Here is a 19,478-nt window from a genome sequence, read left to right as displayed (position 1 = left end):
ACACATCTTTTGACTTTGATGCTAACTGGTGGCTACATTGGTTCTGAGCAGTTTGCGCAGCTATTCTTCTTAGGGCACTTTCTTCCATTTCGACAGTCTGAACAGAGCCTTGTCCCAAATCCAATCCTAACTTTAACCTAACCACAATTCAAATATTGGCCCTAAACTCAATCAATTCCTTAAAAATAAGGCTCTGCCTCTTCAGGGCCAGGTTTTGGTCTCCATGAGGACTACTGGTCCTGTGAGTGTTTATCCCAGATAAGGTCCAGAAGAGGTAAGAAATATAAGTGCACAGTATTTAAGAGAAGGCCTAAAACAGAAAAGAAGGTTTTTATTTCACTTTTAAATGTGGAGACTGTAGTGAATGCACTGCCATTTCCATTGAAAACTTTTCCAACTTAAAACTGATGTTTGTATATCGCCACACCATAGGCCAAAGGGAAAATCAATCAGCAATTTGGTGACTTCACTTTCTAGATATAAAAAAAAGCCTGTGTAATGGTGACATTAAGTGGCAAACATATTCTCAAGATACACTTAAGCAAGTATTGATTTTATTCAGTGAGCCTTTTGTTAAGTGGCTTGAATCTGTTTTTCATTCAGTCTCTGCTGGCAGTTTTATGTTATCATGGCTGGCAGCTTTGTTATCAGAGAAAGCGTCGGGGGTCCCAGGCAGGTTCATGGAAATGGCACTGCTCTCGGCAAAGTCAGTGATGATTATGTGTCAAAACCTCATACAGCCACACTTCACAAAACCCTATCTATCACTTTAACTTTTTAATCTGTCTGAAATATAGCCCTAACAATTGGTCAGTGAGTTTTCTCGCTGTCTGCCTGCACTGCAAATTTAACATTCAACATTCAATCTGCTCAGCAGGCACTGAAAAGTGCCGACTAATGCATGAGAACAAACGGTGCTTAACAAATCACAAACAGTAGGTTGGTGATCGAACACAACAGCACTTTAAAGTGAGAACTTGGTGTGTCATCAGAATATAAGGCTGATTTGTGGCCCATTTTGTTAAGCAACTTGTCTGATTGATTTTTTTCTGATGTGAATCACCTTTTAGTCCTCAACACAGGGGCTTTGTCTATTTAAGTTTTTACATACCATACCATTTTACTATTCCTGTTAAATCTCACAGAGTGGTCCTGTTGCACATATACGTTAGTTATGGAGGTATACATTAACTTCTTTTTATGGTCAAAAACCTCCTAGTTGCTGTAAATTAGCCGATAGAAATCTCTCCTTACTGACGCTCTCCTCAGCCGTTTCAGACTAAAATCTCACACCCAGAAAACAGACTGTGTTGTGATTGGCCAGCCAGCGTAGAGCCTTCCTAACTGTCTTGTGATTGGCCAATACCTGGAAGTGACATAATTAGCACACCAGCTCTCAGAAGCGCAGCTCCCCCCTCTGGAACGGTGGATGCACTGCTACTCATTATCAAAACATTTTTAGCTTGTTCACGACTCTCCACCGCAGTCCCTTTTATGACTTTGACCCTGGGTCAGACCCAGAGTCAGAAGACACTGTAACTTGTGAAACACCATCACAACGGACGTTTTTCTTCTCCGATCTGCTGTTCAGGACCTTCACAACCTTTGAATTGGAACTTCCGGTTAAGGTCCGCTTTAAACAAAAATAATAAAATATCAGACCAATGTTTGGCCAGCTACTTGATCTGATCATGTGACAGAATATGCATTGAAATCGCTCCATAGGAGTCAGTCAGCAAAGAAAGACTATTAAGAACACCAACTTTGCTGAGCAGGACACCTGGTACTCAAGGGAACATTTTATTATATAGAATGTATTTCAAGTAGGAGGCTGTTGTGCCTTGATTTTGCTGCAAAAATGCTGTTTTAATGTGCTTATGCAGGCAATACTCAATGTTGTTACAATAGACCCAGCAGACGCAAATCTCCTCAGGCACGTGGGACTTTGAGTTCCCATTGCTCTCACCTTTGCAGTTATCGTCGGTATGAACTTTGAGGAAAAAAGTTGAACTTATAGTTGTGCGTCAGCCATTTCAAAGACTGCCTTGAGTGGTTAAAATTCACCATTCGTCCCTCCCTTTTCTCCTTCTGGAGCTGATGCTTTGACATGTGTAGGACATGAAGGCAGGTCTGATGAGAGTTTTACCTCAGCGGACCTGTCACTCCAACAAGGCCGTCTTCTTCCCCTGACACGCTCAATGATTAACCCAACCAGACATCAACATCTCCTGTCTCCCCCCATCTCTCGCCTTCATCCTTTCATTCTCTCTGCCGGCACATCTGGCACTATTCTGCAACTGTTGACAATCTTCATTAGTTTAAGCTGCTGCTATTGACTTTGTGAGTTTCCATCACTGCACTCTCATTCCACTGACTTTCACTCAGCATTCACCTAGAACCCACGTCTCTAATAGGTTGACGCACCTTTTCCAGGCGGCTCAGGTTTTTGAACCTGCGCTCGTTAGGTGTCCACCAGAGTGAAGTACAGTGATCCTGACCGGGTGAGATGCTGTCTTCATTTAGTGTCGATTGTCGATCGATTTGTCGACAAAAAAGTCCCATCCCTAGTTAAAATAAAACTTTGACTTCTCCAAATATCTTCAACAAGAGAAGAGAGCTTTTATTGTGAAAAATCTGCAGGATCGACAGATGCACAGCTTCATACTTGAAAGTCCTGACATTTAGTTGATTACAAACAGAGCAGTATTTAAAGGTATATTATGGCATTATCAAATGTAATGGATAATGGCGAGTGAGACACATCCTGTGTACATACATATACAACATATATATATATATATATATGTTGAACACAGTAACAGACCTTTGCTCAACGGAATTTTCTCATTCTGGGCCTCTCTGGATTTTCATTCCTGGCTTAGAATTTCTAAATTAAATATATGATCTGGCTTTTTCCGTAATGGTAACTTTACCTTTACTCTTTTGTTCCTTTCAGTCCTTTGCCCTCACCTCCATTGATTTGCCCACTATTCTGTCAACAGACACTTTCATTTCCCACCACTGCCTCACTGTGTGGCACTGGCATCCCACTGCTGACTCATCAGTTGCTTTGGGGGGGTAAAAAAAAGTGGAGCTAGATGAGCTTGCTTCTTTTTCTTTCTGTGATTACTTCTCCTGATGGGAAAGGCATGCGTCACTAACCTCGCAATCAGCTCTGGGCTTATTTTTCTCTGGCCACTTGCTGTATGAATGTGGGTGTGTGAGTGGCATTCCACAATGTCAAAAGTCATTATATAAACACCTTTTCCATCATAGTATTTAAAGCATTTGCATGTTAACAAACACAACACTTTTTCTGATCAACATGTTCCACTTGTACTCATGTAACAGCAGACAACAACAAACAACAAAAAGTTTTATGGAGTAAACTGGCATCAAATCAAAGACAGAAGGCACGGTGACTGAAGTTTTCCTATTGGCTCTGGAAGTAAATGACAGCAGATGTTGGTCCCTGAGCGCTGCACGCAGGAAGGATTTTTGGCCATTACATGCTCACTAATTAGCCACACAGAGAAGATGTGAGCCTGAGCTTCATTGTTTACTTGGATATAAATACTGGCCTGCGGCAGACAGTTAGCTAGTTGTTGGTACTCTGGGTTTTGAAGAGATAACATTTGTCACAAAGACAGATATGAGACACTCGAAAAGAGTCTATCGTAATTAATTGGACTGGGCTGCTCCATAAGCTTTGTGTTTAGTATTCAAATCCATTTGCGATGTGCCAGCCTTGATCCATCTTTCTAATGGCTGGTCCAGGGAGGACAACTGTCATTGGTTAAGGAGAATACATGCTACCAGAGACAAGCTGTGAAGAATGATAAACCTACATACTCTTTTATTTGTTGGATGGTTGATTTTGAGTATATGTGGTACAATAAGACTCAGAAGTATTGTAATAACATGCAAAAGATATTTTCAAATGCTTTTATTGTTCTTTAATTATAGTCATTTGGATTGTTTACTCACAGCTCTCATATTTAAAACAACCAGCTTAAGGTGTTCGGCCAAAGTGTTTTTTACTAATGACAATATTGAGTAAATAACATCAAATTGGTTTGCAGAAAGGGCTGCATTTCTTTCACAATTTGTAAACTTTTTCAGACTGGGAAGAAACATGATATAGAAGCAGCATTTGCAATACTTTTAATTATGTATGTGTGAGTGAATGGGCCAATGGCAAAATTGTTGTGTAAAGCAGCTTTGAGTATGCATCAATACTAGAAACACACTATATAAATACTGACTTGTTGCCATTTATCTGACAATGGATTGAATCTGGACATTTGTTAATAACAAATGTCCAGATTCAATCTATATCCTAAATTACAGCCTCAACTTGCTAGTGCGTTCAGTTCAGTGACATTTCAATGTGAAATCAATAACATTTTTCAAGTAAAAAAAATAATTCACACTATTCATTATTTTAAATAAAACATTGTCCATTGCTTCATTCTGGTAGTTTGCTATTGTCTAACTGTGGGTTTGTTTACTTGTTACAGATTTGCTTTAAGAGCATATTGTGTTATTCACAGAGACTGAGGTGTTTACGTTTGTCTTGTCTTAGCAGTCTTCAGGGAAGATAGGGACTCTTTGAACATTACTATAATGCAACACAATCAAAGACATGCTCTGATCTGTGAGTATCTCACTGTGACTCTTTGTGTCTTTCTCCTTTTTATTCGGCTCATGTTTTACAATTCCTGGCTGATGTCACAGTGTACGGCTTTGCCCCTTTCTTTGATGAAGGCCAGTGTTTGTTATGATGATGGCGTACCACCAGTGGCAAAGTTCACTGAAAGCAGATTCATATAATAGTCAGGTGGAATCAGCGTCTCCCCAGTGATGTTTGTATGTGTGTGACTGTGTGTCTGTGTGTGGGTGTGTGTTGCAGGTCAAAGAGGCTTATGAGAGAGACTGATATAGAAGACTATCATCAGTGAGAGCAGCCCATCTTATTTTTGTTTGTTCTGCCGAGTGCCTTTTCATAGAATGGCTTATTACGTTAGGTATGGGTGTGTGTGTGTGTGTGTACGACAACTCATATCGATGGCCCACAAGATCAATCAGCTGGTTTGAAGTGGGAAGGCAACCACACCCTGAGGAGACAGAAGACTCCAGACTTTAAACATCAGTAATGCTAATGTCAAAAAGTCAGACTCACTCAACATGACCTCATTCACAGTCAATAGCCAGGAATTCACTTCTCCAAATCATTGGAAATAAATTGAAACTGAACATTTAGACTATATGTCTTGCCTCCACTTCTTTCTTATTCACTTTTCCCACCTAAACTGATTGCCATCCCAGGCTAACCCATTAAGCACAGTGAGATTTAAAACTAAAGCACTGTTTGCCTGTGGATTCTTTTCTGTTCCAATGATGGATTTATTTGCAGCAGTCTAAACTGTTTTAACTTTGGTGTTGAAAATACTGACTTCAGAGCTCAGGCTACTGCTGTTGATTGGGAGCCAGACAGAGCTCAAGTATCCCCCACAACAGTGTTTTTAGAAGAACTCAGCCTCAACTCCAATTTGTCTTCTTACCAGAGCAGTGTTTTAAGTACCAGCTTGCTTGAATTTGTCTTTGCTGGCCACACCCAATAGCACCCAGAAGAGATGTTTGCGGGAAGGTCAGTATGAAATATTAATGTCGGATGTCTTAGTAGATGCCCTTGGACCAAACCAATCAGGATGATCAGACTGACAAATATGATAACATGCAGTCCATCCAGGTGTCTCCAGCAATACTAGTCATAAAAAGCAGCAACAGAAAGAGGCACTCAACAGGATTGATTTGGTATTTTTTTCCTTGGCTTTGAAAATGTATCACTCCAAAAGCATATAGCTTCTTTTCCTGTGACATCACAATTGATTCCCTTTACTTGAAAGGATTTAATTGATAAGAAAATGGTGTACATTATTATTTTGTTGCCACCAAGTATGCAAAAAATGCCAGTATCCTGTTTTTGTTTTTGACGATGACATTACCCAAAACCTCGGACTGAATGAGTGTTGTTCTGCTGCAGGATTTGAAATCGTCCTTAGCGACTCATCTTATTTGCAATAAATGGCCCGGCTCTGAAATGAATGATAAGTCATCAGGGGAAAAGGAGAGAGTAAGGGCCAATTCCAATTCCTATCTTAACCCTCAATCTTAACCCTCAAGCTCAACCCTTTATCTTAACTGGTCCTCAAAACCAAGTGTTGAGGGTTATTTTGTCACTTAGAAATGGGACACCCCTTACATGCAGATACGTCTTCAGACTGTAGGGGGCAGAATAACATGAAAGCTGCGTCCAGTCTGTCAACTCCAAAAAAGAAGAAGAAGAACACATTTATGTCACAATTACTTATTATAATCCGTTTGTTATTAGGTTGGAAAAAAATAATACCAGTTATAGCATATCAGTTATTTATAAGATGATACTCATACAAATACCACAACCACAGACATATTCAGCTGACAGTTACCGTACACCACGGCTTATTGAAAAGTAAACGATAGCAAACGATCGCTTGTCCGCACAGGCCGGCTATTGACAAAAGATCGTAAAATAAAAAATAAAGGTTTACGCAACAATGACGTAAGTTATCCATAATATGGGCCTAAACTAAGATAATACAATGGTTTTCTTACTCGTTTTGCTGCTTTCGGCGCCATCTTTGTTATGTCAAAACACGCAATGCATTCTGGGAATTGGAAGAGGTGCTTCGAGTCCCTGGTGTCTTCCTCACTGCTGTGTTCGCGAGCCTTAAATCAGGATTTGCTGCTGCAGTGTTAAGTCCTTCCACGTCCATCTGACAAGACTAATCTTGTGCTAATTACAGAGAAAAGAACTCCAATTAGCGCTAACACATGGGATTACACAGAAAAGGAGGACGAATGTTTGTCACCTGTGATCCTGCCTCTCTGTCCCCTGCTTCAGTGACTATCTATACGACGTAGCCTTTCATACGAGTGACTTCCACTTAACAGTTTGCCTCTCCAGCACGTAATCTGTTCCATGTATATTGCATTAAGGCTTTATTGACATGGATGTTGAGCAGTGGGGAATGTGAAGTGGAATGAATGTGAACAGAACTGTGATGAGTCTGTGGTGCACATCCTCTCTATCTTCTGTACGTTTTCATCAGTGAGGCAGCAATGTGAGGGTGCACCTCTGCAGCTGCCTGTCCTCTGTGACGAGCTAAATTGTTTGTTTTTTTTGTCTTCACCTGCAGCCAAAACCTGGATTTTTCATACTTGCGGGGCAGTGGGTCCTGAAGGCCCGACACCCACTCAGTGCCTAAACTCCTACAGGAACAGCATTGTCAATGTGACAGTGGGCACCCGGGGGCCCTTCAAAGGCATTCAAATGTGGCGGGTCACAGAAACTGGCACTTACAGGTAAGACTGATGCCATGAGTACATACATGTCCCCAGTCAAACCTGGTTTTAACATCTGTCCTCACTGATCTGACAACAAATGGATAGTGCAACTGTATGCACCAAAAATAAAATGCATCCCGATGTGTACACCAAAACACCGCATGACTGTTTCACTGACAGATTGTGTTTAAACATGCTCAGGAATGTGGCCACGTGTCCTCAGACCACTTCTGTATGTGATTTTTGTGGTCAGATATAAGGATGCATCAATGTTGTGTAGACCTGAATTGGAAAAGCTTTATCTGCAGATGATCGCATCACTCAGGACGGATGTTAATACCAGGTCTTAATGGAATGTAAGGGTTGTGTGCACACAGACATCCTAACACAATCCCAATACCCGGTCAATTTTAAAATACATGCACCCAAGCTCACGGGCATTTAGCAGTAAATGGTGGGTGTGCACCTCTCATTTTTAGGCATCAGTGCACACTGTGCATGATTCAGACTCTCCCTCAGGCCCACCTTCACTCCACTGTGCATCAATCTTTCACAGGCAAACAGAAATATCACTATCAGATTCTTGCAGGAGGCAGCAGAAGCTGCAGTGATGGCAGCTCCATAGCATGATTCACTCAACACCTGCCTCTGAAATCCAAAAACCACCTACTAACACGTCTGTGTTGGTGGCCATAAAGACTTCAAAAATACATCAACAATCAGCCTGAACACCATTCACTCTTAACTGTGCTGCTGTCGGATTAATGCTGTAATATCCACTACTGTGTGCAGGATCAATTTTGCCCCTGTGGGCATTCATGACAACCTGAGGTGTTTAACTTGGCTTTGACCTGAAAGCTGTTTGTCTCCCTCATTAATGCAGAAACAAACACAGACATACACACGTGTGACTCCTTCAACACCTTGCTCACAACATCAGGAACATCACTGTTTTTGACACATATCCCAGAATTTGAATAAAACAAAACTTCCATCCCGATAAAAAAAAAAACTGCCACCACATCCTGATGTAGCCTGGGTTAGAGCTGGAATATGAAGCTGACAGACGGCCACAGAGATGAATATGTGCTCTGCATCACCCAAAAGTCATTAGCCAAACAGCTGAGGTTGCTACTGGGCACCGGGCAACGTTCTCTCTCTCTCTCTTTCTTTCTCACCCCACCAAGTCCAACCACCAGGGAAGAGAAATATTGAAGCTCTCCCACAAACCAATCAAGCTGTTGTTATTTTTCCTGGCAAGAAAACTGGAGCATTTGAAATTATTGTCTTTTTCTTCAAAGGTGTGTGTTTGTAGTCCCGTTTGTGTGGCCATGCCTCACTTAATTTTGTTGATTTATGTCGTTGCTTGAGAATATTGTGCCATAGTACACACAGTATTTATAAGTGTAAACGTAAAATATACAATAAATGCGTCATCATCGTTGCTATTCATATGTATAGCCAAAATAAGCTAAATGTAATAAACCAGCCTTTCATTTCTTTCATGTTTCATTGGAAAAATAATGCAATTAATTGCTTCTCTACCAGGATTACTGCGTACGGTGCAGCTGGTGGTCGTAGTGTGTTGGCTATGAGCAGGTCACTTGGTGTCTACATCACTGGAGACTTCCTGCTGAGGAGAGACGAACTGATTTACATCCTGGTGGGACAACAAGGAGAAGACGCATGTCCCAATGTGAGTGTTTTCTAAATCACTTCAGTTGACTGAATTTGACTATTATGCATGATGGAAACATGTAGTAAGTAGTAAGATCATCTTAAAAAATGAATATAGTACAGATTCAATAAATGTGCTGTAAAATCACTGTTGCTGTAGATTCAAGCATATATAGGTCAGTTGGAAAATAGTGCGTTTAAACCTAATCGTCTGCTTTGTTGTTTGCACCTGATGGAAGTTGCATACACCATTTGATGTTTCACCTGGTTCAGTTCACAGTTGAAGCAGTTCACAAAGGCAAATCTTAAACTCACCATAAATTGTAAACTAAAGTCATGTGCACAGAAATCCCTTTCAATTAAACAGCGGGAAGTCGAAGCCTTTATGTTCCTCTTGAGTGACGATGCTCGGATAAATGTGCCAGTTCTGTCTATCAGCGGTTCTCCTCCCAGTTCTCCTTCCTCTTCACTGAATAAGAACAATTAGGCTGTAGCTGTAAACGCTCCACTTCTAGTGAAAGGTGTGGATCGAGCTCACACTCGTAATGAACTATTCACTTGCAAACAGGCTGATATCACCTTTTTCAAGTAGATCAGACTCTGGTTGCTTGGTTCACACCTGAGTTCTTGGACTGCGGTTAAACTCTCCGGGGTTCGAGGAGATTAGAGTAGAAGAAAAAAGTTGAATATTGCTTCAAAAACAAATTGTGTTCTTTAGCCAGAAGTGGCTGTCATTTATTATGCTGTAAAAAATTGCCTCATGCCTCATGTCAACATTAAACAATGAGACTAAATCCCTCAAAACCCACTTTCATCACCAGTGCAGCCATTCATTAACTGGCTTTTAAACATCTATTTAGACAGACATCCCAAACAATTAGGCCTGTCCTTAAATGCATTTAGTTGCAATCTGAAATGCTTGCCAAACAATCACAAATATGTATGTAAAGTTTGTGGGTTTGTGTGGAGGTGTAGTAGTCGCCCGACATTTTCATTTAAATAGCATAGCGTCATCATACATACATATGCATACACACAGCATGGTGTAACAGAGGAGGACACGGAATATAGGGTTCGATGAGGGAGATTATTCACTGTGACGACGCCTGAAGGGAGAAGCTGAAAGATGAAGACATACATAATATGCAAAAAAAGAGCAACTATAATATGGACACTGCAGGATCCTCTGTCAGTTTTGGTATGGTAACTCTTTACAATAAGAATGTTGACCCTAATTAACATTTCTCACAATTATCCCCCAACTAATCATTTATTAATGAGGTTAATGGAGTTATTAATCCATATATTATTTAAGGGCTTATAAAGCCACTGTTAATGTCAGTTATAAGCTCCTAACTGACAATTAAAAATTATATTAAAAGAGTCAAGATTTCAACATTTATTAAGGTTTCTGTGTCTGTAAATTACCTCTGTTAACTCCGTTATTACCCTTAATATTGTTCCTTGTGACCCTTAATGTAAAGTGTAAAACATGGATCCCTCAATTATGACTTCATAAATGTATGGGAGTACAGAATGAACATTACTTAACTATAACTATAAGTAAGTATGTATTAACCACGTTCCTTGTGACCCTGTTTTACCAATGTTTAATATCTATGTGGCTGTTTGAGGGTCACAAGGGGCATTAACAAAGGGCAACAATGGTTAATACATTGTTAATTATGCTCATGTAAGGCTTATTTAGCATGCCTATGTATTTGTTAAGTCATGACCCACTTTACAATAAGGGTCACAAGGAGCATGAATAAAGGTTAATAATAAACAATTAATGGATTATACTTAAGTAATGCTTTTCCAGTACCCCAAACTAACAGTTATTACTTAAACTGATAAACCATTGAATACTGTATGAATTTAATTGAATAACATTATAAAATGTTCAAACAGTATTGACAAATGTTAATTAATCTACTCTTATTGTAGTTAGTGTGTTAACAATTAACACATTTAGTGCACACATCTTTAATGTGCTTCAGGAAAAGCTAAACAGTGACACAGAGATGGAAGATGAATATGATAAAATAATGATTTTATAGTTAATGCTCATGATGACTCATGGTGCTATGTGTGATTATTTTGTTCCATTTGAAAAAGACTTGATCTATGAGGCATGCATTTATATAGTAGCCCCTTTATAGCAAGATATAAGGCAACACAAGTGCCTTCTGTTTTTATTGCTGCTTTTTGTTCAATAGGCAGAATGTGAAGCCGTGCCGGCAGGGGTCCTTGCCACTGTCATCTAGTCATTAGATTTTTAACACAGTGTGTCTTAAAGTGCTCAGTAAAGCATAAGGGAACAGGGCTGAGTCAAAATAAGACTAAAGTTGTTTAGGTTCCTCTTATTTCCCCACAGTTCTGACAGCGACAGGCAGCAGCAGCTCTCTCCGAAGGCTATCTCTGAAAGTGAATTGTGTTGTAGAGCCGAGTTTTGTCATTGCTAACATTCCTTCTGGTCAGGGAAATGATACCCTGACTGTTTGGACAAATAATATTTTTGTGTGCGCGTTCACACACATGTGCACACACACTCTGTTGTTCTCTGTCTCCTTGAGACACAAACTCAACTTTAAAATGAGGAGCTTCTATGACAGAACAGACAGAGGCAGAGAGAGCGAGGACGACTCTCCCTATTGCATTCACTGTCTTTCACCTCCTCTAGCCGTCAATCGCAGTCACTAAAGTTCCGCCCCTTCCAGCTCCTCATATTTTGGGTTCAGACAGACGAGGGATCAGAGGGAGCGACGAGTGACTGTGCGCATGTGTTTGTGCGAGGTTCAGACAGAGTTATGGGAGCAAACTTGTGCCCTTTGCTCTCTGAGCACGACTTGCTCCAGGCAGTTCAGCATGATTGCACACACGAGGCAGACACATCCATTCAAAAAAAAAAACCTGAGCTATGCCAAAAGTCCTTGAAACTCATATCATTGCCCAACAAAATGTCTACTTCCATTTTAATAAAGAGGCTGAATTTCATGGAGACAGAGTAGAACCACGACAATCTGACCGACAGTCTGTCTTTATCAGGTAGCATGATCATTTACCTAAAAATATAATGTCAGCAGAATTATTTTGGGGTGTTTTTTAACTCTTGTACAAGATTGAATGTGAAATTTGTAACTAATTTCACCTTCAGCAAAGATGGCAAACGTGACCATTGTTACTGGTTTTCAACCATCCATCCGTCATCTACCGCTTTATCCTCCACTGGAGGGTCACGGGGGTGCTGTGCCTATTTCAGCTGACATAGGGCGATAGGCGGGGTACACCCTGGACAGTTCGCCAGTCCATCTCAGGGGGACCTTACAGGCGCTGCTGGATTTTAATCCATTACGGCGTAGTGTGTTACCAATGGTTTTCTTTGTGACTGTGGTCCCAGCTGGCTTGAGATCATTAAGAAGCTCCTCCCGTGTAGTTCTGGGCTGATCCTTCACCTTTCTCATGATCATTGATACCCCACAAGGTGAAATATTGCGTGGAGCCCCAGACCGACAGAGATTGACAGTCATTGTATGTTTCTTCCATATTCTAATATAGCACCAACAGTTGTCTCCTTCTCACCCAGCTTCTTGCCAATGATCTTGTAGCCCATTCCGGCCTTGTGCAGGTCTAAAATCTTGTCCCTGATGTCCTTAGAAAGTTATTTGGTATTGCCCATGATGGGGACATACATATGCAAAGAGGAGTGGTCCAAAATTGCTCCTGAGATGTATACAAACCTTGTGATGAACTACAAGAAACGTCTGACTTCTGTACTTGCCAACAAGGGTTTCCCCACCATGATCTTACAAAATCAGTGAGGGATCAAATACTTATTTCCTCCACTGTAGTGACATACAACCATTCACTCTCACACCTATGGTCAATTTAGAGTGAGACAATTTACCTTATTGCGTTTTGGGCTTGAAGGGCAGGGAGTTATCCCTTTGTTACTGGTTTTTAGTAAATTATAATTAATTGAACATCATAACAACCATATATTTAGATACAAGAAGATACTCTGGTCATAGCTATCACATCCTGACATCCATCTCTGCTATCTGAAGGTGAATCACAAGTTTGATGGTAGATTTTATTATTTGTTGAAATCTTCTTCACATCCAGATAGCCATCAATAAATAAAGCTGTCTGGGGGAAAAAAAGAGAAATAATCTGAAGTAGTAGGAGAATGGAAAAGTAAAACCCACCCTCTCCTGCTTGTCCTATCGTCAAAGCTCTGTCCTCAAAACACACAGAACAATCACTGCCTGAGTGGAGAAGAGAACGTTGTGATGGCCTCGTCTAACACTATCATAACTAAGCTCTTTGCTAATGCTGATAAATTAATGTTGATGTCAAGAACTAAGAGAATAATATTGTTTGCTACGACTTGAACAATGTAATTTGGCGACGATTTGGTGTCACCCCATTGAAAAGAAGTGGGCACCACTTACGTGCAAGTCGCCATTTACATTTTAACATGTAAAACAGTGAAGGTGAGTGCGAAAGGGATCTGGATGTTCTTGCCTGTTAATTCTTTTGCTCACCACAGCTATTGCAGAACCACAGACCATAGTGAGGCAACTGCTCAGCCCTCTCACATACAACAGACATCCATATAGCAGCGTTTCAGTGAACTGACATCTTTCTCTCCCCTGGCAGACCAACAGCATACTGAATAAGATCTGCCTGGAACAGAGCGGCCCAATGGTGAACAAAACTCAAGTGAAAGGGGGCGGAGGAGGAGGTGGAGGAGCCACATATGTTTTCAAGGTAAGAACATGCTGTGGGAACAAGTAAGAATACTTTCTCAAATATAAATTCCAATTCCAACAGCAAAAATTCTTATTGGTACACTTGCACAAAGTCAAGGATTTTGTTTGATTATAGTTAAGTGTATGGTTAACCAGTTATAATAAACGGGTGCTAATGATCATCATTTTTACAGTATGTAGATAACAGCTGTGTAGGAGGCTTAAAACTGGCTGAGGAACAGCCAAACTCTGCTACCAAGGTGAGGTCATGTCAAAGGTCATACACCTGAATACTGCAACAAGACACAAGGTAGTTCTACTGCATCAGCAAGGTCTCTTCCAGGCAGGAAGATGTCAAAGCAGACTGAGGTTTCAAAATGTGCTGTTCACGCTCTTTTTTTTGGACAGAAGCCATAACTCTGATGTGGAAACGAAGCCAAGCAATGATGCACCAAAACATAAGAACTGGGGTGCAGAAAAAATAGCAGCAGGTGCTCTGGACTGATGAGTCAAAATGTGAAATATTTGGCTGTAGCAGAAAAGAGCAGAACAATAATGACTCCTGCATTGCATGTTTGGGCTGCATCTCTGCAAATGGAGTTGGGGATTTGGACTGGTGTCCTTAATGGTGGGAAATAGATAGTTATCCACAATGCACTCCCATTAGACAGGCTTGTGATTGGCCCCGACGTCCTTCTGCAACAGGACAACCCTAATCACACAGCCAGTATTATTAAGAACTATCTTTAGCGTAAAGAACAACAAGGAGTTCTCAAAGTGATGATAAGGCCCACACACACAGTCCCTGATCTCAGCGTCATTGACTGTGTCTGGGATTACATGAAGAGACAGAGGGATTTAAGCAGCCTACATCCACAGAGGAGATGTGGTTAGTTCTCCAAGTTGTTTGAAACAACCTACCTGCCGAGTTCCTTCAAAACTGTGTGCAAGTGAACCTCGAAGAATTGATGTTGTCTTGAAGGCAAAAGGTAGTCACACTAAATATTATTCACTAATTTAGAGTTTTCTTTTGTTATCTTACTCTGCATTTTGTAAATTGATACAAAAAATAGGAAATTAGAAATGTATATTTGTGAAAGCATTCTTATTTTACACATTTTTAACACCTATCGAGATAGATAGACAGACAGATAGATCAATACTAGTATGACACATGAATTGTTCAGCCCTAATAACCTGTCATGTCAATTCCTTGTAACTGCTCACTACTACTTCAGCTCACTATTGAACGTGACACCTTGAATCACTTGTGCTTACCGTACACTGCAAGGTTCTGTGCGTGTTGTATTAGATCATTTTAATTAAACACATTTAATAATTTGTGCTTGCTAGAAACGTAGCTCATTATACCGTTGGATAGAAAAGGTTTATGAGGATGGATTTATGTATGTATAATCTCTGGAGCATTTTGTTTTGTACCTTAGATATGCAACGTTTTGACTCATAGGTCCAATGCAATTTTCTGGCAGTTAATGAGGCTACGTAAGGAAATAGTTCTTGTGTCCTGAACAGTATTGAGATTAAATGTTCAGGTGGGCCACAGAAGAGTTTGGGGATGGCTGCTCTAAACTGCTGATCTCATACAAACATAACTGACTTCATATTTAGTGGTTTTTAAAAAGAAGCCATAATAGTGTTTTACTTTGTCGAGCAGAAGCATCTACACTTTAAAATTATAACTGTGAACAATAATGGCCCAGGTGAACAAGGATGTGCACACCCCTCTCATCATTGCCGCTGGTGGAGGAGGCCGGGGCTACAGCAGCCAATCAGGATCACAGCTGGAGCAGATGGACTATGATCCCAGTCAGCCGGGACGCAATGGGAAGTCGAGTGCAGCAGGTACATCATTACACACAGCTTTGATGTATGTTAGGACCATTTGTATGTGTGTGCGCAGCTGATCAGTGCAGCACAGGGTGAAGTCACACACTCACTCTTAGATATAGAGACATTATAAATGAGAGTAGATGTCCTCATTACTCTGCTATAAAGCGTATATATGTCGTACCTTTTCAAACTATAGGAAAGACTGCATTTATTTTGTTTCTCTCTGCATGAGATCACAGTCACATGGCCTAACGCTAAGCCTGCAATGCTCCACCTCTGTGTGTGCTGACCTACTCATGATAATGCACATTTTGTCCTCATGCTGGACAGAGCTAACCATGTAATGTTGCATCCACGTCAATTACAGTTTCTATTATTTACGTGCTTGGCGTTGACGAATGGCTCAGGTTTAATTTGAAACTAGTCAATAAAAAATGAAATATTAAGCACATTTAGGAGGTGGGGGTTGATGCTGGTTTGATCCAATGTGTTACTTGTTTATTGTTGTTTTTATTGTGCTTCAAAGGAGAATGTGGAAAAGCGGTGGGGGTTAATACATTGGCATATTTTCAGAATATGGAAACATTTTTGTGTTGTTTCCAGACTATTGTCTCACTTTCTAAAATAAAATATATTATTATATACAAATCAACGCAACATAGCCTACTTGTAGATGATATGAAACTAATCAAGCCGGCTGTAGGTTACCAGGGTTACCGTTCGCCGTGTGACTGCAATTGTCATTTATTTATTTTTTCCCCCATATATGTCGTCGAGCCAGCCACCTATTGTCGGCAGCGACAGTGTCATGGGTCAATGCAAGTTTCCCGAGGGCTGGCTTCATGAAGAAAAATATAAAAGATGGGAAAATAAAGCTAGATGCAAACTATGCTTGAAAAAAAATCATATGTAGGAACTCTGTGTATTGCTTTAAACTTTATTAGCTTTCACTTTAACCTCATATTGCCCAAATCCTGTGTTGTTATCATTAATAGGGAACTGTTTTGCCTGAATATAATTGTCGATGGGTGTACGTATGTGAATATGTGCCACATGCATATTTTTCCAGAACGCTGACCCACTTAGGTTATCTCTATCTCTCTCTATCCCTCCCTTTGCCTCTTCCTTTCTTTCTTCCCCTCTCTAACACGCAGTGATTTATAAACAAAGCACATGACTTCAACATCAAATACACTCTATGTCTGTTGACAGGTGGAGGTGGGGGTTGGAATGATATTGCTCCTGTCAGTCAGGGCGGCAGACCACTGGTGCTGGGGGCCCAGGGAGGGCAGGCCTGTCAGAAGTTCTGGCAGACTCGTGGAGGCTTTGGTGGTGGCGGAGGTGGATGTATGTCAGGTGGGGGCGGTGGAGGCTACAGAGGTTAGTCCAAGAGGTTTTTCAATAGTGTCATGTTGTATTGTGTGTTTCATACTGAATGCAACAGGGTGACAGAATTGAGACAGATTTGTAATTGCTTTGCGTCAAGCTTCATTTACACACTCAACAAAAATATAAGGAAGACTAACTTGTAGTTATTGTTATGTGACAAAACAGAGTAACTATCCAAAAATAACAGTACAACTTTATCAATAAAGTGGCTTTAATTTGCAAGTATTAGGATCAATTTCAAAACAAATGTCCTAGAGTAATGGCAGGAAGAACACAATGGGGGTCGATGATCCACGTTCACAAACTTCAATAACGTGTGTGTCCACCATTAGCCTCACGCAGAGCAGTACACCGGCGACGCATGGACATCACCAGGTTGTCCATCGTGGCCTGGAATGACCTTGAAATGATGCACATTCAGTTGTGTTGCCACAGCTGTAAGCATGCCAATGGCACACTCCCTCATGATTTGTGACAACTGTGGCATATTGACAAGTGATAAAAGTCCACATTTTGGTGTGTCCTTTTATTGACCAGACCATAAGGAGTGTCTGTGTACTGGTCACACATATTGACCACCACTCTGCCATGCTCCATGATTCTCGTGAGTTGAAATACTCAATCTGAGATTGTAGTCAATAGGAGTGGCCAAGTGACACTGGACTACTGGGTTTGAGCAAAACAAATCATTCCATAAACAAATGCATCACGAATCTGAGCAAATGTCATGACATTCTATTTTTGTTCACCATTTCAAGTTTGTGTGTTTATATTTTTGTTGAGTACAGATAATTTTAAACATCCTGGAGCATCGTTACATGACTAGAACAAAATTTGGGCTGTTAAATAATTCTTAATCATGATTAATCACAAAAGTTCGATAATTTATTGCGATTAATTGCATGTTTATCATGTTTATAATTAATGAAATCTCAACAACGTTTCGACATTTTAAGTCAATATTAGCAATGTAAAGCAACATTTACCAGTGTGTCTTGATTGGGAATCACGTAAATGCAAACATGCAAAAATGCAACAGCATTTCCACTGTACAGGAGATCCAGTTTCATTGAATTCTCTGTTCCATACGGATTATGTATTAAGTTTGAACAGATGAACGAACCAACCAGCAGCATTGAAATATGAAAACAGTCTATAGTGATACAGGCAGAGTGATTTTGTGACACATTTCCACTTCCTGACTTAATGACAGTCTTTTTCTCAAAGTCACATTGTATTCCAGTTGCTTTTTTGTTGCATATGCTAGACAATGATTATAAAGTGTATGACGCATGAATTGTTCAGGCCTAATAACATGTCATGTCAATTCTCTCCAACTAAGTAAAAAATGATTAAACTCCGTATTAAATGTGACACCTTGAATCATTTGTGCTTGCCACACCCTGCTAGGTTCTGTGATTATTGCGTTAGATACATTTGATGAAATAAATTTGCTAGGAATTATTAATTATACCGTTGAGCATTAAAAGAATTCATGAAAAATAAATGTCACTGAAATAAACAGGGTGGTAAGCTAAATGCAGTTTCTACTGTTTCTGTAGACTGCACTGCATCAGTTTGTACGGGGATGAAAAGTGGGAAATATGTAAATGCAGCATGGAGAAAATGTGCGGAGTAAATCTGACTGGGATTATAGCAGATTAACTCCAGCTACAGAAATGCACAGTCACACCATTTTCCTATGATGACATGTGGAATGTACTCTTAAATGTACTTGTCAATTCCTACTAAATTTCCCCATGTTGGATTTAGTGTACTTTCCTGCTATCAGCTGGGAGAGGCTTCAGCTCCTCTGCAGCCCTCGTAGAGCATATCAGTATATTCTGTGATTTTATGGATTATTTGGTGTAAATATTCCAATACTGAGGATTTGTACAGTGTTAAATGGGTTGTGCTTAACCTCCTTGTTTCAAGGTGGTAACACCTCCATGAGTGACAACGCCAAACATGATGGTGATGATGGCACATCTTTCCTCAGTCCAGAAGGAGAGACCTTCCTCCACGCTCTGAAAGGTACTGTGAAATCAATCAAGGCGATTGGGAAAGCAGTTACTCAATTGGCATTTTGAGTTTGTTTTAGTTCTGCTTTGCCTTGTACAGTATAGTTTCACATATAAATGTTCTTTAAATGTACAGCAGATGTGGACAGTTGTAAGATGAAGGGTCAGAGAAAGCTATAGAATTTTTTTTTTCTCCAGCTCAATAGACTTCGGTCTGAAATTTCCGCTGTAGTGATGAGTCTGTCTTCACCTGAGATTACCTCTTTACTGAGAGATTAGAGGAAATGTGTGAAATGGCAAATCCACACTGAAGTGCTGTTTAAAAGTGTTCTTTATTGGACTCACGTAAACTCACCCATCTCTGTCTCCCGTTGAACTTTATAAGAGGCGATGCTGT

The 19,478-nt window shown here is 40.3% G+C and overlaps 1 protein-coding gene across 1 annotated transcript in view; it reads left to right on the top strand.

Moving 5' to 3' along the window:
* The window catches only part of alk (ALK receptor tyrosine kinase), a gene marked incomplete at both ends in the record, with an annotated part of 379,437 nt that overhangs the window by 328,905 nt on the left and 31,054 nt on the right, over positions 1-19,478 (top strand). Inside the window, 6 exons of the mRNA XM_083907769.1 lie at positions 7,242-7,407; positions 8,938-9,085; positions 13,729-13,839; positions 15,542-15,683; positions 16,884-17,051; positions 18,996-19,094. Coding sequence (XP_083763895.1) covers positions 7,242-7,407; positions 8,938-9,085; positions 13,729-13,839; positions 15,542-15,683; positions 16,884-17,051; positions 18,996-19,094 — 834 coding nt within the window. The remainder of the gene's footprint in view (positions 1-7,241; positions 7,408-8,937; positions 9,086-13,728; positions 13,840-15,541; positions 15,684-16,883; positions 17,052-18,995; positions 19,095-19,478) is intronic.

Source organism: Microchirus variegatus (genome assembly GCF_963457635.1).
Source record: "Microchirus variegatus genome assembly, chromosome: 21".
NCBI classification, from domain to species: domain Eukaryota; kingdom Metazoa; phylum Chordata; class Actinopteri; order Pleuronectiformes; family Soleidae; genus Microchirus; species Microchirus variegatus.
Note: the sequence above shows the minus strand (reverse complement) of the source record. Positions and strands in the feature narration are given on the sequence as shown.